This window comes from Triplophysa rosa, unplaced genomic scaffold, assembly GCF_024868665.1.
Source record: "Triplophysa rosa unplaced genomic scaffold, Trosa_1v2 scaffold171_ERROPOS963351, whole genome shotgun sequence".
NCBI lineage: Eukaryota > Metazoa > Chordata > Actinopteri > Cypriniformes > Nemacheilidae > Triplophysa > Triplophysa rosa.
In genome coordinates this window covers 74,515-94,212 of record NW_026634175.1, presented here as the reverse complement: position 1 = coordinate 94,212, position 19,698 = coordinate 74,515, and the positions used below count along the sequence as shown (strand labels likewise).

Genomic DNA, 19,698 nt, shown 5'->3' with positions numbered 1-19,698 from the left:
ATTCACCCTACATAGTGTTTGAAATTACAATGATTATGTGCCAAATCTTAATAAGTTGAAATGTGTATTTTTCAAGTAGCCGATATTACCCACAACTTATTTTGAGAGCCAGAAGTTTAGTGACGCTGCATTAAAATATATTAGTAAACTGGGATGCAGCATACATAAATGTTGTAAATTAAATTCACAAGGAACCACAGAGATTTACATGCATATGTACACCAATGTTTGATTGTGACTTTTTAACAGCGTCATATGAAGTAAAACAATATTTATTTGTCATTAATTGTACAATATAATGGCGGTGACAACACTTATTGAAAAACTGCTCTCTGACACACAGGTGAATACCACAGAACTGAAATAGAGATAGAAACAGCACAACAAGATCCTCTTCATCTCTCTCTATTCCAGCAGACCACAAACACTGACGGTATTGTGACAATAATACACATATACCTCTGAAAACACAATACATAAAATATCTAATATCTAAACTTAGACATTTAGGAATAGACACAGAGACTTCAAGAGGAAGGTTTTCTGATTGGGCCATTGCACCAAACCAACCTGATGCTGAAAGAGGAAGAAGAATAAACACATAGATGTGCGTGAGAATGAATATCTGGTGATGTTGCATCATCATTCACAGTGTGAAGAGACGCTCACACGAGAGGTCAACACATCTCATCTGCACATCATCTGTGTTTCATGCTAAAGTTTTTAATGCTCGGACATGAAACCTAATATACTGTATATAATATCATTGACTTAATGCAGTTTTCGAGTCAATCAAAGTGTAATAGATTTATTGTCTTAAGAGTTCCTTCTGTCTGTAGGCCTCAGTGAGCAAGACAAAGTAACGGTGGTAAAAGTAAAAAATGATATAAACAAATAAAATAAAAATTAATACTTACCAAAAAAATGTAAATGCTTCAGAATTAAAATGTATTTGATGGACAGCTGTTGAGTTGACATAAGCTATTCTTACTTTACAGTCAAACTCATCTCATATAGCTACAGTATACTGAAAGAGGAACTAAAGTCAGACGAGAATATAATATCCAGATCACCATCTAAAAACAGCTGGAATCCGCTGTAGGAACTCACTAAAAGAGCAATCTAAACCAACTGATTAAAAAAGTATATAGTACCCCATAATTGTGACTTTTTATCTTATATTTTTAGCTGTCGTTTTTTTGCACACTCATTAACTTGACCAGAAGACATACTACATGTCTGGGTAAAGGAATATATTTATTGGAATGAAAGAAATTTAAACAAAGTAGAGATTGAGTTCAATTTATTTTGTATAGCACTTTTAATGTCGATGCATTAGTTTCCATAGAAACACCTTAAAAAGCCATCAGAGGATGACAAAAGCAAGCAAAAGGACTCTAAACAGAAAAAACCCATGAAACCTTGGAAAACCAATGATTTGACAGGGAATATCATCCTCATCAAACCAGCATATTTGAACAAATTTATTCAAAGTATAGACATATAGACAGGTGTCACGAGTGGTGAGGGAACAAGGACACAGTACAGAGGACCCAGACGCAGACAGCGGATAAGGGATTAACAAGACATTTAATAAAATATAAATACAAAACAAAGACCCACGTGGGGGCAACAAAACAAAACAGGAGAATCCACAACAGGACAGGACTAAGACTAGATACACCTAACAAGACTAAGATTACATAAACATGAACATAACTACAAATGACTAGACTAGACTAGACTGACACAGAACAGGCACTCACCAGACAAAAGACAAAGAACCAGCACAAGACAATGAAACAAGAGGACTATATAAAGGGGACTAAATCAAGAAGGGGACCGGTGCGGGACATGAACTAATTAACAAGCAACAACGAGACGAAAGGGCGGGAGCAGAGACGCCACACCGGAGAGAGGGAGTATATGGAATGCCAAAACTGTCTCTCTCCACATAAAACAAGAGGTTCTATCATGGTTCTGCCACTAGGTCAAGAAAAGCAAGACAAGGTGGGGCAGAACCATGACAGACAGGACTGTCACTAATAGAGTGAAAGCTGGTAGAGCTCCACATCATATTCAACCCCCAAACTGATACCCCACTGTTCAGAATTCTTAGCAAAAGCCCCTCACACAGACATCGATGTTAATTTCTCCAGATACCATAAAACCCCAACACATCCAGTGATAACGATAATATTGAATACTCCGGCATGTGATCAGCCAAGGACAAAACTGAAGGAAGACTGCACGCACCCTCGCCCAACCCCACTGACGTAGATTTGTGGGGGTGTGGTTACACGAGGTGTTTCAGGCAGGTCTGGGTGAGCATTCTCTTTTAGATAGAATGCATCTTTTGTTCCCACACTTTAATTTGTGCAATTTTACGTGTCTAATACATGCATGGACAACTTATAACACACCAAAGACACACAAGAACATGTATTCGCACCATATGACCCCTTTAAAGTAACTAATTAAATGGTACATGGTTAAAATCAGGGAACCGTTTGCCAAAAATATGTATTTTTCACTAAGCAACACAAAAACAAACTATTATAATTACGCAATTCTGACTGCCAATTTTGGAAATATCAGTTCAAATGTTTATTAGTTTAACAGTCACCTAAACAATATTTGATCAAATTGGTTGATGGTTTGTGAAAATATCTTATGCTAATGTCAAATAAGATGGCATTTACAAATGGCACCCCTTGAGTAGTTTATATTAGGCCTACTTTTAATTTTATTGTAATCAGCAGTAATTCATTAAACAATAATTGAACAAAAAAAGTAAAGGCCTCACTGTGGCCTCAAGAGACTTCCATAGACAGCCACTAGATGACGAATCATAGACAGCCGCTAGATGACGAATCATAGACAGCCACTAGATGACGAATCAATGTCATTCATACAGCGTATGTAAGGAATAATTGACAAGAGGCCGTTCAATTATTCAAAAGTTAATGCAGACCCAGAGGTGGTAATGCGGCCACGACGAGAAGCGGAAAATCAGTTATTTTATTATACATGTATTTCTATATTGTTTTTGAAATGCTTCGTTTATTGAAACGAAACTTTGCATGTTTCCATTAACAGTAAAGTTTGACATCAAGAGCAGGGTGCTGTGTGCGGTAATGGCCTGTGGGCTACACGATAACCCTTCTGTTGTTTAAACTTGGCAAAGTGATATGGAATTGTAATGTGGTCAGCAGACCTGGAAAACCTTCATAGGTGTGCATTTAACTGAAAGTTAGTGCATACCCATAGAACGTTTGTCAACCAATCAGATTGAAGCATTCAAGAGGCCCGTGGTATAAATCCGCATTAATACACATGTAATTAAGGTTTTGCAAACGCTGCATGTTCATTTAAATGTATGCTTTCAGTGGAGACTAGATCGGCCATTAGTATAGTTTCAAGCCATCAAATTGTGGAATGGCCTATATAGATAATGTTCAATCATATCATATAGACATCTCAACTTCCAGACTCGGGATTTTCTGTATATGTTACAAAACGCTGCTCAGTTCCCCACTTAATTAAACACCATGCGTATTTTTGAGTACCAAAACAGCTGTGCTTCGCGTCTACTTTTCACAGACTCTCTGGAAACATAAAGATAACTCCCAAAATTATGTTCTGAATGAAGCGGTCGCTCTGTATTGTGCATGACGTAGAGAGGGTGCAGAAAGGATCCTGTTGGCCAGCTAAATGATGACCATGCACACATCCCTAAACCCCCAATCCCGCCTCGAATTAAAATAAATAAAATGTATGCAATGTAAGCGGGTGATCCCATCGAGGACAAAAAATACGGAAATCCGTATTTATACAGAAAAATCACATCCCTGAATACTTTGTTGTTTAATTCAATAAGAACTTCATAATCAATGCAACAACCTAACATATCAGACACATGTTTCATCTCTCAATCTGTAGCACTTGAAAACCAGCAGAACTGTCACTATCAGATATGGACAAACGGCCAGCAGAGAACTGAGAATCTTGAGGACAGAAATCTTTTCCTCAAAATCTCCTGAAGCTAAAACACAAGTTATCATACAGAATATCTGAACTACAACAAACAAAATCATCACATGACAGACTCTCACCTGTGACTGAGATCCATCTCTTTGGAGACGCTCCTCTCTCTGGGTGTTGACAGGAGTAGAAACCCTCATGTGACTTTGAGACTGTAGAGATGATCATCATGTCTCCTGTAGTCTGATTCTGCACCTCTGATCCATCTTTATAGAATTCAGCTCTGAGGTTTGATGGGTTTTTATCTCGATATAAACAGTGTAGAGTCAGAGAATCTCCTTCAGTCACAGGATGAACAGGACTGTACAGAATCACATCACCATCTACACAACAGAGAAACAAATGTAATGTAATGTAATAATAGTGATATTTTGTGAAGCTAATAAATACAGAATGATAAACTCACTGTGTATTGAGATATTAACAGGATGAAGTTTGTGTCCAGATTCAGACTCACACCAGTACACTCCAGTGTCAGATGTGATGAGAGATGTGATTGTACATGTAGATTCTGTTCCTGTAGATCTGACTGATGATGATGGACAAGTTTCCAGTGTGTTTGTGTATCTTCTCACTGTCCATCCAGTAGAGTTCCTGTGATCCTCACAGCTCAGAGAGAGAGATTCAGATGAGAAGTGTTGAGTTCTGTTGGGTCTGATGATCAGAGACACTGAAGAAGAACCACCTGAGAAGAAAAACACAGCTTGAATCTTTATTAAAACCCCCCTGTAGTCTATATTTGATCACTCATAACTCATCTTTGCGCATCAAAATAGCATGCTGAAAGTCTTTTATTTTGCCATGTCATTTAGTATAGACGGATCCATGGATGTTAATTTTGGGTACTGTCACTTGCTGCTGTCATGTCTTTTTTGGCCACTAGGGTTCCCCATTGTGTTCTGTTTTGATCCCTGTTTAATTTGAGTAGTTGTTTTCACCTGTGCCTTGTTTTCCCGTGTAGTACTTAAACCTTACTTTTTTCCTCAGTTCCTTGCACTAAGTTTGATTGTTAGTACTCAACCTTGTGTGTTCTACCCTGTGGACTATTGCTTGTTTGCTTCCCGAGACTGGATTTCTATGTGACCTCCATTTTTTGGTATGTGTTTGTTCCCCTGTGAACCCTGCCTTTTTTGAGTTTTTCTATTTTTGATCACGAGGTTTTTTGATTTTGGACTTTGTGGATTTACCTCTCCACCTTTTGGATTATTTACTTTTGTGAAGACCTGCGTTTGCTTTTGGCTTTTTTTTTATTAAACTGGAATACTAATCTGCTGTGTCTGCCTATATCTTCTGGGTTCCATCTAATACCACGTGGCTCGACTGGTGTAGTGATATCCCTTACACCAGAGACCCGAGTTCGAGCCTGGGTCCTGACAGAAACTTAGTGCCATCATGAACCCAGAGGCAGCCAGCTCACAGGAGATCCTCTCTACACTGTCTCGCCACGAGGGGGCGTTTCAACGCCACGAGGCCATGCTGGTACAACAGGAGACTTTAATGGCGCAACACTCCCAGCTATTGTCACAGATGCTGGAGTCCGTTCAACGGATGTCGGATCGACTTCCCGCGGCGCCTGCCGCTCAAGTCCAGTCCATCCAAGTCCCCATGGACTAAACCCCGGGGTGGAACCTCGCCTTCCACCACCTCAGCGATTTTCAGGTGACCCGAGTTCCTGTAAAGGCTTTTTACCCAATGTTCACTCTCGTTTGAACTGCAGCCTTCCTCGTTTCCCACTGACCGGTGAGGATTGCATATATCATCACGTTGTTGTCTGGAAAGCCCTGGCTTGGGCCACCGCTGTGTGGGAGGCTCAAGGTACCTGCTGCTCCAGCTACTCTGCCTTTTCGGAGGAGTTCAAGCGAGTCTTTCGACACCCTGCCAGTGGCCCAGAGTGTCCAGGAAGCTACTAAATCTCCAACAGGGCCATCGCAGTGTGACTGACTACGCATCCAGTTCCGGACGATTGCAGCGGGGAGCGGCTGGGATGATGAGGCACTCATGGCATGCTTCCTGAACGGTCTCTCTGGCTCAATTCAAGATGAACTTGCTACCCGGGAACCATCAGAAGGTCTTGAGCACCTGATAAAACTAGCTTCCCGCATTGACAACCGACTGAGAGAAAGGGAATTTCATCGCAGACCTCTCTGCCCTTCTCCACCGGTCCCAGTCCTGAGTTCCATCCATCTCTCTTTCACAAGCACCTCCAGAACCCATGCAACTGGGACGTACCGCCTCTCCCAGACAGAAAGAGACCGTCGGATGAGGAACGTTGCTGCTTGTATTGTGGCAGACCCGGCATCTCCGTCATGCCTGTCCCGAGCTTCAGGGAAACGCCCCAACCCGTGCAGACCAGGGAGAACTGTAACGGGGAATGTAAGCACCTCCCATCCGTCCAACTCCCGCTTCCTTCTTGCAGTCACCCTCTCCTGGGACAATCAAGAGCTACCCCTACGAGCGCTGGTGGACTCTGGTGCTGCAGGAAATTTTATGGACGGTACCTGGGCCAAAGAAAACAACATCCCTACTGACTCTCTTACCTTTCCCTTGAAGGTCACTGCGCTGGATGGGAGACCTCTGGGGCCAGGCCTAGTTTCCCGAGCTACTACCCCTCTTCCATGACTATCCTTCGACACAAGGAGATGATACGGTTTCATCTCATCCCCTCTCCCGAGTTCCCCCTCATTCTTGGATACCCCTGGCTCTGTGATCACAACCGGACATTGACTGGGCTGTGGGGTCCATCAGCCAGTGGGGCCCCACGTGCCATGCCAGCATGCCTATTCTCGAGTTCCCCTGACCCTTCTCCCGAGGTTCTAGAGTCCATTGATCTGTCCCGAGTCCCCAAGTGTTACCATGACCTTAAGATGGTGTTCAGCAAACAGGAAGGCCACCACGTTACCACCCCACAGGCTCTACACTGCACCGTTGATCTGCTTCCAGGCACCTGCCCTCCCAGGGGCCGGATCTTTTCTCTGTCTCCGCCAGAACGGCTTGCTATGGATTCCTATATCCAGGATGCCCTAGCAGCGGGCTTGATTCGTTCGTCCACCTCACCTGCAGGGGCAGGTTTTTTTTTGTGGCCAAGAAGGATGGGGGACTACGTCCCTGTATCGACTACCGAGGGCTCAATAGCATCACAGTACGTAACCTGGTACCCTCTACCCCTCATGGCCACGGCTTTGAGTTACTGCAAGGAGCATCCCTCTTCACCAAGCTGGATCTGCGGAATGCATACCATCTTGTGCTGGATCAGGCAAGGCGATGAGTGGAAGACAGCTTTTAACACTCCCACCGGTCACTACGAATACCGTTGTGATGCCCTTTGGCCTGACCAATGCCCCGGCTGTTTTCCAAGCCCTTATTAACGATGTGCTCCGGGATATGCTCAACCTCTTTGTGTTCGTCTATCTGGATGACATCCTCATCTTTTCGGCCTCCGCCCATGAACATACGGAGCATGTCAGAAGAGTCCTCAAACGTCTTCTCGATAACCACTGTACGTCAAGCCCGAAAAGTGTGAGTTCCATGCCTCTCGAGTACAGTTCTTGGGATTGTAGTGGAACCTGGCCGTATCCAGATGGACCAAAAGAAGGTTGAGGCGGTAGCAGATTGGCCCACCCCCACGTCTCCTCAAAGAAGTCCAACGCTTCCTCGGGTTCACGAACTTCTACCGGATGTTCATCAGAAACTTCAGCTCTATAGCAGCTCCTCTCTCTGCCCTACCAAGGGTTGGCGTCGCTGAGTTTCGGTGGGGGGCGGAAGCTGAGGCAGCCTTCGTGAACCTTAAGATCAGCGGATCATCTCTGCTCCCATTCTGACGCTTCCGATACGGACAAGCCTTTGTTGGTGGAGGTAGATGCATCTGAAGTGGGGGTTGGAGCAGTACTGTCCCAGAGAGGTGATCGACAAAAGAACTCCACCCTTGTGCCTTTCTCTCGCACCGGCTCACACCCACAGAGAGGAACTATCACGTAGGAGACCGTGAGCTCCTGGCGGTCAAATTGGCTCTAGAGGAGTGGAGACATTGGCTCGAGGGGGCAGCACATCCTTTTCAAGTACTCACGGACCATAAGAATCTAGAGTATATTCAACAAACCAAACGGTTTAACTCTAGACAAGCACGTTGGTCCCTCTTTTTTAACCGGTTCCAGTTTGTCCTACCTTTCGGCCGGTTCTAAAAATCTCAAGCCTGACGCCCTGTCCCGAGTATATGCTCCCACCACTCGAGACGGACACTGACATACCCATAATCCCCAACACCAAGATCTGTGGCACCCGTTTCATGGGTTATTGAGAGAACAGTGCGACAAGCCCTAGCCAGGGAACCGGATCGGGAGGGGGGCCTCCCAATCGTCTGTTTGTCCCTAAGGCTGTACGTGCTCAGGTTCTCTTCTGGGGACACTCTTCCCGCCTCACTTGCCACCCTGGCATCGATCGCACCCTCGAGTTCCTCCGAAGACGGTTCTGGTGGCCCACGATCAAAGAGGATGTCAGCACCTTCGTCAAGGCATGCCACATATGCAACCAGAATAGACCTCCAGTCTCTGCCCTCAGGGGTTACTCCATCCGCTGTCCATTCCCCATCGGCCCTGGTCCCACATATCACTGGACTTCATCACTGGTCTTCCCTCATCCCAAGGCAACACAGTGATTCTGGTCGTCATTGACAGGTTCTCCAAGGCAGCCAGATTTATCCCTTTGCCCAAATTACCCTCTGCTAAAGAGACTGCTCACCTGATTATAATCCACGTTTTTCAGGTTTTCGGTATCCCCCAGGCTATAGTTTCGGACAGAGGCCCCCAGTTCACTTCTAGATTCTGGAAAGCATTCTGCCAGCTCCTTGGAACCAAAGCCAGTCTGTCGTCTGGGTACCACCCTGAGTCTAACGGGCAGACGGAGCGGATGAACCAGGAACTGGAGACTACTCTCAGGTGCATGGCCTCGAGCAACCCTTCCACCTGGTCTTCATTCATTGTTTGGGCAGAATATGCCCACAACACCCTACGCTCTTCTGCCACTGGGATGTCTCCCCATGAATGCCAATTTGGCTATGCTCCCCTGTTGTTTCCTGACCAAGAGGTGGAAGTTGGTGTTCCCTCAGCCACATCATTCATCAGACGCTGTCGACTCACATGGAGAAAGGTCCGTCACAATCTTTTACGCGCCTCTCAGTCTTACCAACGGCAGGCCAACAGACGCCGCCGACCCGGTCCCACCCTTCGCCCTGGTCAGAGGGTATGGCTCGCCACAAAGAACTTGCCCCTACGAGTGGTGTCCCGCAAACTTGCCCAGAAATACATCGGACCCTTTAGAGTAGCCAGGAGAGTAAACCCTGTTACTTACCGGCTATACTTGCCCAGCTCACTTAAAATGAACCCCACGTTCCATGTATCCTTGCTAAAACCTGTTGTGTCTTCTCCCTTTGTCCCGGCAGGCAGACCCCCTCCTCCACCTCGCATCATCCAGGGCCAACCAGCTTATACCGTCCGCCGGATACTGGATACCCGCCGAGTGCAACGATCCGTGCAGTATCTGGTGGACTGGGAGGGTTATGGTCCTGAGGAGCGCTCCTGGGTTCCTGCCAAGGATATATTGGACCCGGACCTTATTCGACAGTTCAAGGCCCGTGGTCTCGATAGACCCGGTGGGAACGTCAGGAGTCGTTCCTAGAGGGGGGATTCTGTCACCATTCTGCCTGTCATGTCTTGTTTTGGCCACTAGGAGTCCCCATTGTGTTCTGGTTTTGATCCCTGTTTAATTTGAGTAGTTGTTTTCACCTGTGCCTTGTTTTCCCGTGTAGTACTTAAACCTTACTTATCTCGTTTCTTGATAAGTTGTATGTAGTATGTGTGGCACCTTGTTTTCTCCCGTTGCATTTGCTGCTGCTCCCGAAGTGTGGGATTGTTGGACTTTGTGGTATTGTTTTCCCCTGCGAACCTGTTGAGTTATTTATGTTTTGATAATAGTTTGATTGGACCTGTTATTACCTCACGTATTTGATTATACTTGTGAAGTGTTGCGTTTGCCTTTGTGCTTTTTTTGTTCATTTGAAAGCTGAATATGCTTAATGTCTGCTGTGCTGCCTATATTCTTCTGTGTCCATGAACTCCGGCTCGACGTCGGGTGAGGCTAGCACTTAGACCTGTAAAACACGACTTCGAGCCCGGGTCTGAAGTAAGTAAGAATATATCTTTAAGGCATGTGAGTGAACCCTATAGAGACAGAATGTCAAGTACATAAGCATTGTCTAACGGAGGACAAATTTCACTTACTTGATATTCCAGAAAAATGAGGTCTGTGTAATAGACTGGATTCCCTCTTCCAGCTCTACACCAGTACAGACCTCCATCTGAAACTGTAACGAGTGAGAATTGTGTAGTAGTTTTCATCTGTTGTCGTCTTCTCAGTGTTCAGTGTGTGTTTGTACCAGTAAAACTTCCATCCAGTGAACTGATTCATGAGACACTTCAGAGTCACTGTGTTTCCCGTCAGTACAGATCCTTCAGTATCTGATCTGAGTTCAGCTTTTGGTTTTGATCCTGCAGGAGAATAAAACACATTCAGATGCTGAAGAGTCTCAGAGTCATCTGCTTCTCGACTTACTTTATTACAGTCGTATGACCTTAACAGTTGGTAGGTGTGTATATGCGTAGTATAATAATTATGCACTCTGCTCTAAATGTGTTTGAAGGCTGATTGACTACATGCACAGATATTAGTTTTTGATAATCTAGCCAGGCGTTAAAGGAGGACTGACAGCTACAAAATGTCATGTTATATTCATTGCCTTGTGAAAACTAATGGTTGAAATGAAATTCACTGAGGAGAAACACTGGGAGACGCAGCAGTGCTCAGCTGTTCTCTCACAGGACTGAAATGCAAAGTTTTTTCATCTTGTTTTTCGTTTTTCGTTTGAACCAATGATTTAGGTACTATATTAATGATGAACACTCTCACCTGATACTGTCAGTGTAACTGGATCACTGGTACGTGAGGATCGTGATCCTCTGATCTCTGTTCCTCTACAGGTGTATTTACCTGCGTGAGACTCACTAACAGAACTGATTGTGTATTTCTGTTGGTAACTGTCAGTGTAATAGTATGAATCTTTATTCCAGCTGTACTGCCAGTTATTGACTGATGTTTTTCCATTGATGACACATGTGAGAGTGACAGTTTCTCCTCTGAATACATGTTCATCAGGCTGTACAGACACTTGAACTTTTGGTCTTTCTGTACAATGACAAACAATTCACACAGTAAATACTGTCAAATAATGTATAAACACTTGACTGCAAAACATACAGCTTTATCAGATTACAGTTTGTAATTTCCAAACGTTTAATGTCTTACATGAACAGTGTATTATGGGACTAAAGATACTCACTCTCTACTGTCACTGTTATTGAATCACTGTATAGTGTGTCATAGTTTCCTCTTCTGGCTATGCACTTGTATTCTCCTCCATCAGAGACTCGCACATAACTGATTGTTTTAGTTCCTGAAGCTTCATAGTATCCAGGATTTGGAGGTTTGCTGAAGATAAACACCCATCCAGTGGACTGATTCTCCTCACAGATCAGAGTTAATGTGTCTCCAGTGAACACAGATTGTGGCCGAACGGTCAGAGTTGGTTTGAGAAAATCTGTTAATATAAAAGTAAAGAATAAAAATCAACCTGACACAAAATATTGAGTGTTATTGTATATTGCGGATATTAATGATGAAAACTCACCTGATACTGTCAGTGTAACTGCATCACTGGTGTCTGATGATCCTCTGATCTCTGTTCCTCTACAGGTGTATTTACCTGCGTCAGACTCAACAACAGGACTGATTGTGTATTTCTGTTGTTTATTCTGCTGTATGACTGAATCTTTATACCATCTGTACTGCCAGCTAGTGACTCCTCCTCCATTGATGACACATGTGAGAGTGACAGTTTCTCCTCTGAATACATGTTCATCAGGCCGAACAGACACTTGAGCTTTTGGTCTTTCTGTACAATGACAACCATTCAGACAATAGTGTCTGTATGAACACAGATTGATTGACTGTAAGCATACATGTACATCATGCTGTTTTAGTTTTCTCCTCTATAACTGTCTGTATCTGCCATTTATTTTGTACCAATCAACCATCAATCAATTAATCAGAATTATTTTTTTCAGAATTATGGCACTGCCACAGAGAAAGCACAGTTTCTGCAGAGACCTAAGACTGAACATTTTCAAAGATTTTGCTTTCATTTAAAAATGGCCAAAGTTCTCCTGAAATGATGTTCATTGTGTTCTCAGAACAGTGTATTATGTAAGTAAAAATACTCACCTTCTACTGTCACTGTTACTGGGTTACTGTAATATGTGTAATACAGGGGATTCTCTCCTCTTCTGGCTATGCACTTGTATTCTCCTCCATCAGAGACTCGCACAGAACTGATTGTTTTAGTTCCTGAAGGTTCTTTGTATTTTTGGCGTGAGGGTGTGATAAAGACAAACTCCCATCCAGTGGACTGATTCACATCACAGATCAGAGTAATGTTGTCTCCAGTGAACACAGAACTCTGAGGCTGAACAGTCAGAGATGGTTTGNCATTCTGTCTTCGATGTTTGTGTACATTCATGAGTAATGTGTGTTCCTGAAGCTCAATTTGTAGAACGTTGCGTTACCAACGCAGAGGTCATGGGTTTCTCCCCAGGGAACACACAAACTGTAATACAAACAGTACAAACAGGTGCTCTGGATAAAAACGTCTGCCAAATGTGTAAATGTTTAATAATGAAGGAGAACTGGTGTGAACTGGACTTAGGTCCTAGGGCAACACATGGATTCATACACACATTTCGACACGGTTTATGAAGACTGAATCAATGTCAACTGTTGATGTCAGCTGTTGCTAGTCTCACATTTGTGACCATCTGCTGCCCAACACCACCCACGTGTGTCTGGCAAAACTAGAACCATCATATCATCCAAAACCTGTATGACTCTGTAGAACACAAAAGAAGATATTCTGAGAAACGTCTCAGTGGTTTTGTGTCTATACAATGGAAGTCAATGGTGGTCAGGTGTTGTTTGGTCAACGTTCTTCAAAAATATCTTCTTTTGTGTTCTGCAGAAGATTCATACAAGTTTGGAATGACATGAGGGGGGTGAATCTTGATTTTAGGATGAACTATCCCTTTAAAAGGAACAGCTACACCGATATGAAAACTATCATTATTCTTTTAAGGAGCAAAGCTATGTAAACATTCTTCTACAGAAAGCAAGCGGCTTTGGCATGACATCATTTCGGGTTAACACATGGGCCATCCATGTCACCAGAACCCTGAAAACGGGAAGGAGAGGCTGAAGGAGGCGAAGAGGAGCAGAGGGTTAAAGAAGCGTCTGTCCGGACACGATTCCCCAGCCTTTCTTAATTACATTGTGCAGTACAACGTGAAAAGGTGACAGATAGCCAGAGAAACAGATCTGCCCTAATGAATGAAAACAGATGGACTGGCTTGCGAGAGAGAGAGAGCGAGAGAGAGAGACTGCCAAGAGATTTGGGGAGGCGTAGAGAATGAGGGAACACGGAGATCCACATACAACACAAGAATAAAAATGAGGCGAAATACACCGAGAATGAAAATAAGGGGATGGCAGAGAGAATGAAAAATGTAGAATATGTTGAACCTCATGAGAATATCCCAACAGCATAATAAAGCGATACCAGATCCCTGAGCCTTGAGGCAAGAGAACCACCTCAACAACATGGCAGGAGAAAAACAAAGCGATGAGAGTGATGGAGTGGACGAGGAACCGGAGACCGAGGCTGTAAGCCTGAGAATGACAGAAGAAAAGAAGCCGGAGAGGAGGAGCCACGAGGGGCGTCGGTGATGTGAATTAGCTGGAGTTGGGTGAGCTCAGGGATTAGGACAGCCGGAGAAATCAAGATGCTGTGTAGATGAGGATGTCGTTTTTTGACAGCATGATCCTTGGTGGGTCACCTCCTTAAACACAAAGACAGACTCAATTGGGGGTGCTATTGATTTTTTAAGGATTTGAAAGTGTAGCTTTGGAGAAGTACTTTATACCACTCACGTGTTAGTGGTGTTTTCTTCATGAACGCCTCTGTGGTTTTGAACAAATCTTTTAAGGTTAACAAATCGTTCTCATTTTCTTTTCCACGCACCGAGTAGTAGTTTTCATTCTCTGTCTGGTGAAGCGTATGACTGTTTCTGTAGCTTTTTGCTTCCTTCAGAAATGAACACGTATCAATATCGTGTGGGCTGTGAAGGTCCATTCATTGCTTGGACCCAAAGATGTCAAGGTTTGTTCAGGTAGCTCTGTTGGTTGATGCCGTACTGTAAAATATTTCTGTCGCCACAAGGCTGTTTTCTATATATTATATAATGTTTCGGCATGCTCTAAAATGGACTTCCTTTAGCAAAAAATGACCTGAAATTAAAATTGTGATGACACTCAGAGCTTGAAGTTGCACTATTCAAACCCAAGGTTGGGTTAGCTTTATTCCTTACAAGCTATATTTTATTGTTAGGTTATAAAACTTTGATGCAAATTTGATGCAAAGCAGCTTTTAGGCGCATTACAGACACCATTAAAAAAATGTAGATTAACAATTTACAGTTGATTAATGAATATACAGTGTAACTTTTCCCAATGTGCATTATTTCAAGCCAGCTTTACAGAACACATTTTCATTCAAGAAAAATACTTTTTTTTCTCCCTAAAACATGAACAAAAATGACTGTTGTATTGCTTAAAAGTGAATACGAACTTGTTTTCTTTGCTGTATTTGAGGTGTGAAAAAATACAGAGCAGCTTTTCTGTTATTTTCACCTGTTTCTCAAGTTTTCATTTTATGCAAATAAATGCAAATACAAACAATATTTTTATTTGAAATTTAGGAGAAACATTGCTAGTAACTCACCGAATTAAACAAAAATGATAATTTTACCTGAACACATCCTATAAATAGTACATTTAGAAAAACTGAAAATAACTTTGAAATAGTCTCTTAAAGGGGTGATATGACACGGCTAAAACGAATATTATGGTTTGTTTTAGATGTAATGCGATGTGTATACATGATTTAAGGTTAGAAAACGCTGTATTTTCCACATACCGTGCATGTTTGTATCTCCTCTTTGCCCCGCCTCTCTGAAACGCACAGATTTTTTACAAAGTTCATCGCTCTGAAAAGCGAGGTGTGCTATGATTGGCCAGTTAACCAGTGCGTAGTGATTGGTGGAATACTACAAGCGTGTGACGGAAATGTAACGCCTCTTACCATATTTGGAACATCAGGTTCCTCTTCAATTGTACTGACAGGTACGCCCACCTTACTTGCGTCTACATTTGGGCGGTCTTAGTCAAATCAGACCACCAGCTGATGTAGATTTGTGGGGGTGTGGTTACACGAGGCGTTTCAGGCAGGTCTGGGTGAGCATTCGCTTTTACATAGAATGCATCTTTTGTTCCGACACTTAAATTTTTGCAATTTTATGTGTCTAATACATGCATGGGCAACTTATAACACACCAAAGACACAGAAAAACATGTATTCGCGCCATATGACCCCTTTAATATTTTTCTTGATGCTAAAATATAACAACGTTTTGATTTATATACTATATATATATATATATATAATGTATAACTCTAAAATATATACAATATTATAATACTATAGCATTTAAAAAAAAAAAATCACAGAAAAATTGTGTCTTAACTGTCCCATCACCGATGAGGTTCATATTTTTTGTGCACATTGGGATACAGCTCAAGTAAAGCCAAAAAGATCATTCACACCTGCTCCAGGAACCAATCAGTGAGTGATTGAAGTGATCTGTGCCTAATGCCAGCCTGAACCATCAGAGGAGACCGAACCAGTACTTTAATGGTATCACAGTTCTCAGCTCAACAGCACCATCAGGTACAGAGAACAGAGGGACGTCTAGAGAGGAGAAGACACGAGCTGGGTTTTAAACAGGCTCACAGTTTAGTAAGATACAGTCATATACTATATTGTTATGAACAGTTATGATTCCTGAGAGCGTTTCACTGGTTTCTCATGATCATTCTTTAAACTAAATAATATAAAACCAAACTAAACATTACAACAGCTATCACAGAGGAAAAAAGCAAAACCGTAACCTTCATCTTAGCTTGAAAAACAGACTGCCCACAGCACATTAATTTCTGAATCTACACAGCCTTGTTTGAAGGAATTATAGACCAGAGATTTCCAATCTGTGTTCCCTGGTGGGCCGTAGCGGTATTGCGGGAAAGCCTAGCCTATAGTCAAAATGATAAAATATTCAATAAAAACAGAGTTATGAATTTTAATGCAATAATGAACTGACTATCTAGCTTTTGTTTCACAATTTAATGTCATACATAAGAATGTTTACATCATATTACATTCACCCGAATATGATTTGCACGTTTTTTCATATTTCGCATGACACCATTGCAAATTAATGTTACAGTAACGATCATGTTGATCATCTATTCATACATACTGTACATATAATCTCTCCAAAAAAAAAAAATCTCACCACCAAGACATAAAAAACAAACAAATTTTATTTCAATAAAATCTGGAAGTATGTTTTTGGTGAACCTTACCCCTCTTAAAGCTTGGGAATAGATAATGATGAATCACCTGACTCTGTGCTTTACTGCACTATGCAACAACTTGAACCTCATAAAGTTACTCCCATCCCTAGTTACCAGGATTGTGCACAGCGTGAGCTGTCCAAGACTATTGTGCCTAATAAACCATAAAGTGAATGTAAACCAGCGAATCATTAGGCGGTATTTCACACCAGCCCCTTCATTTGGCTTCAATATATTGCTCGAGAAACATTATTACAAACAAACAAAGACGAGAAACAAATAGAATGGCAGAGGGTGCTTGGCAGTAATGAGAGTGTTGGGTATGAAGCCGGGCCTCTTGGGCCGCACTGCTGATTCAAACAGACTCCATACATCCTTCTCTGTGCTTCATTTGTTCAGCTCATTAAATATTGAGCAAGTGGCAGATTTGTGTGATTGCCAATAAAATGGCTCGCTCAGACTGTGAAATGGCTGCAAGCATGCAAACCGCCACACGCGCTTTCTCGCTTTGTCTTTTCGACGCAATAATGTGCATTCTTCCAGGGAAGTTATTTTATACTTTACGGCTGCATTTTCACTTTTAACTGTACTCGTCTCCGCCTGTCAATTTGCTAGCGTATACGTTGGCATTTGTATTGAGTGTGGCTTGAAAAATGAGCATTGATTGAACAAACACACCACTGTTTGTACTGTAGTATGCAGCACATACATCTTTATGACCGCACGGTATATGAATCACAGAACGTTGCATACTGGGAACGGATGACATCATAAATAATGAGCAACTCTGCAACTTTCCGTCCAACACATTCGCATGAGGAAGGAAACATAATAAACGGAGCTATGCAACCTGCATTATTAATGAAGGCAACTAACAGACCGATGAACAAAAAAATACGAAGATGCAAAGGATAGAATCGCATATCACATGAAATCACAAACGCTTTTCCATAAACAGTGCTGACAGGCCTCCTATTCAGTGGTGTAAATTATTGGAGTAAATGTAATTAGTTACTGTACTTAAATACCTTTGTAGTTGTATTGAGTATTAAAGAAATCAAACAGACAGAAATCAAAGAACGTGCCATGGTCTTCTACTCGTTCTTTAATTCTCTGAAGGCCGGAAACTGGTGGGCCAAAAGAAAAGTCACACTTGTCACAAAGATGTGAGATAATTGGTAAACAGTCGAGTCATCAAATTAACATTTAATTTGCATTGTTGACGTGTACTTATGAGCTGTCATGTTACATTTACATTACATTTAGCAGATGCTTTAATCCAAAGCGATTTACAAAAGTGAAGAAAACAATTCATTATTATTTATATTAATTTCATTACACTTATTTTATTATATAATTACATAATTAGAATATCATTATTTATATTAATTATTATTATTAACTAATTATTTTATGTTAAGGTGTCAATTATTTTATGGCTTTATTTGTAACTTCAAATAAATTTAACTTTAAGTAAGTTTAAGCCTTTTTTTGGACTGGAATACGTGTTTTGAGGTTTGACCAGAACCGTCCTTGAAGATTTTACTCACCTCACACAAGAAGATATGATATCTTCACTAAACAGACAGCCACTTCCATGGTCAGATTCGGGGTCTATCAGCATCATATCCGGGCTGGTTTCTGTTGATTTTCCGTCTCCTCCAACAGCCTTTTCCTTTGGATTGATCAAGCTCTATTTTGCCGGTGCTTAACAGTAATGACATCTCTAGGCTTTTGACCACTTTTCAACAGCGCAGGAAATAGCTGCACTTACGTATGGAGCCAAACTCTCTTACCGCATATCTGACCCTTGACAGAAGCCGGACCAGAGGAAGGAAAATAGCACCGTCTGGACACAACCGTGTGAGAACATTCATTTTGTGAAGGCCTTTTTCAACTCAATATTCCTCTTGACACAAACACACACATGAACAAAAACACACCAATGTCAGGAGAACTTGTAAGATGTGTTGGGTTTGATTTTTAAAGCAAAAGATGTATATGTTTGCAGACGACACATAATGATATTACATCAAAGAAATGACATTCACACAGTGTTGAGTGTAACTAGTTACTAAGTAATTAGTTACTGTAATTTAATTACGTTTCCCTTGAAAAGTAAAGTAAGGGATTACTCTTATTTTTTCTGTAATTTAATTACAGTTACTTCTGATGTAATTAAACTAAATACTTTGTGTAATATATGTGTGTGCAATAGTGGAATTGACATCAAAATTCAAAGTCTCACTTTAAAATCTGTGCTTTAATGTATAATTCTCACATTTGTAATACAGTACTTTGGTCAGTTAATAAGAGTACTTTATGTAGTTTAATATTATTTGATTGAATGAATTAAATAAGCCCTTTCATGTCTATCCTTGAATCACTTAACTAATCAAGGTGGATGTAGGATATAGAAAGTAATTAGTAATAAGTGTCATGGCTCTGCTTCCTTAGTCATGTTTTTCTTGGTCCTGTAGCAGAGCCATGGCAAAGTCTTTGGTTATGTGTGGAGAGAAACATATTATTGTCCGTTTGACAATAATATACGTTCTCTCCAGTGTCTTGTCATTGGCCCCATTCCTCTCGTTTCCTCGTTATCTTTCCCTGAGTGTTTAATGTCCCACACCTGCCACATGTCGTTATCCCTCGTTTGTCTTTCCTATATATACCCTCATGTTTCTTTGTCCTGTGCTCATGGATTGTACTGTGTTCTGTGAGTGTACTACGTTGTATGTGCTTGTGGATTTCGTGTTTGGTTTACCCTGATTCCCTTTGTGAGTTTTGTTTTCTACCCTGTCATGTCGTGTTTGTTTTAAGACGTTTGGTCGTGTCCTTTAGTTTAGTTTATTGTTCTTGTTTTCATTTTGCCCCCTCGTGGGAAGTCTTTTGTTTTATATATATTCCTTAGTTCTGTTTTCCCCCATAGTGGGTATTGATTTTCTGTTTTGTTGTTCAAAATTAAAGTCTTGTGTTAACCCCTTCACTGCTTGCCTGCGCTTGGGTTCTTCCACCACGAGAATCGTGACA

At 41.8% G+C, this 19,698-nt stretch overlaps 1 protein-coding gene across 1 annotated transcript in view; it reads right to left on the bottom strand.

Annotated features, from left to right (window-relative positions):
- Nucleotides 1–2,667: 2,667 nt before the first annotated feature.
- Nucleotides 2,668–19,698, bottom strand: part of LOC130549765 (uncharacterized) — a 32,256-nt gene continuing 15,225 nt past the window's right edge. Inside the window, exons 7-21 of the mRNA XM_057327083.1 lie at nt 17,697–17,795; nt 15,957–16,003; nt 13,720–13,866; nt 12,373–12,688; nt 11,780–12,043; nt 11,432–11,689; nt 11,002–11,277; nt 10,388–10,583; nt 8,756–8,926; nt 8,461–8,633; nt 7,353–7,538; nt 6,738–6,902; nt 4,451–4,729; nt 4,116–4,367; nt 2,668–4,007 (exon numbers count right to left, since the gene is read on the bottom strand). Coding sequence (XP_057183066.1) covers nt 3,925–4,007; nt 4,116–4,367; nt 4,451–4,729; nt 6,738–6,902; nt 7,353–7,538; nt 8,461–8,633; nt 8,756–8,926; nt 10,388–10,583; nt 11,002–11,277; nt 11,432–11,689; nt 11,780–12,043; nt 12,373–12,688; nt 13,720–13,866; nt 15,957–16,003; nt 17,697–17,795 — 2,912 coding nt within the window. The 3' untranslated portion in view covers nt 2,668–3,924. The remainder of the gene's footprint in view (nt 4,008–4,115; nt 4,368–4,450; nt 4,730–6,737; nt 6,903–7,352; nt 7,539–8,460; nt 8,634–8,755; nt 8,927–10,387; nt 10,584–11,001; nt 11,278–11,431; nt 11,690–11,779; nt 12,044–12,372; nt 12,689–13,719; nt 13,867–15,956; nt 16,004–17,696; nt 17,796–19,698) is intronic.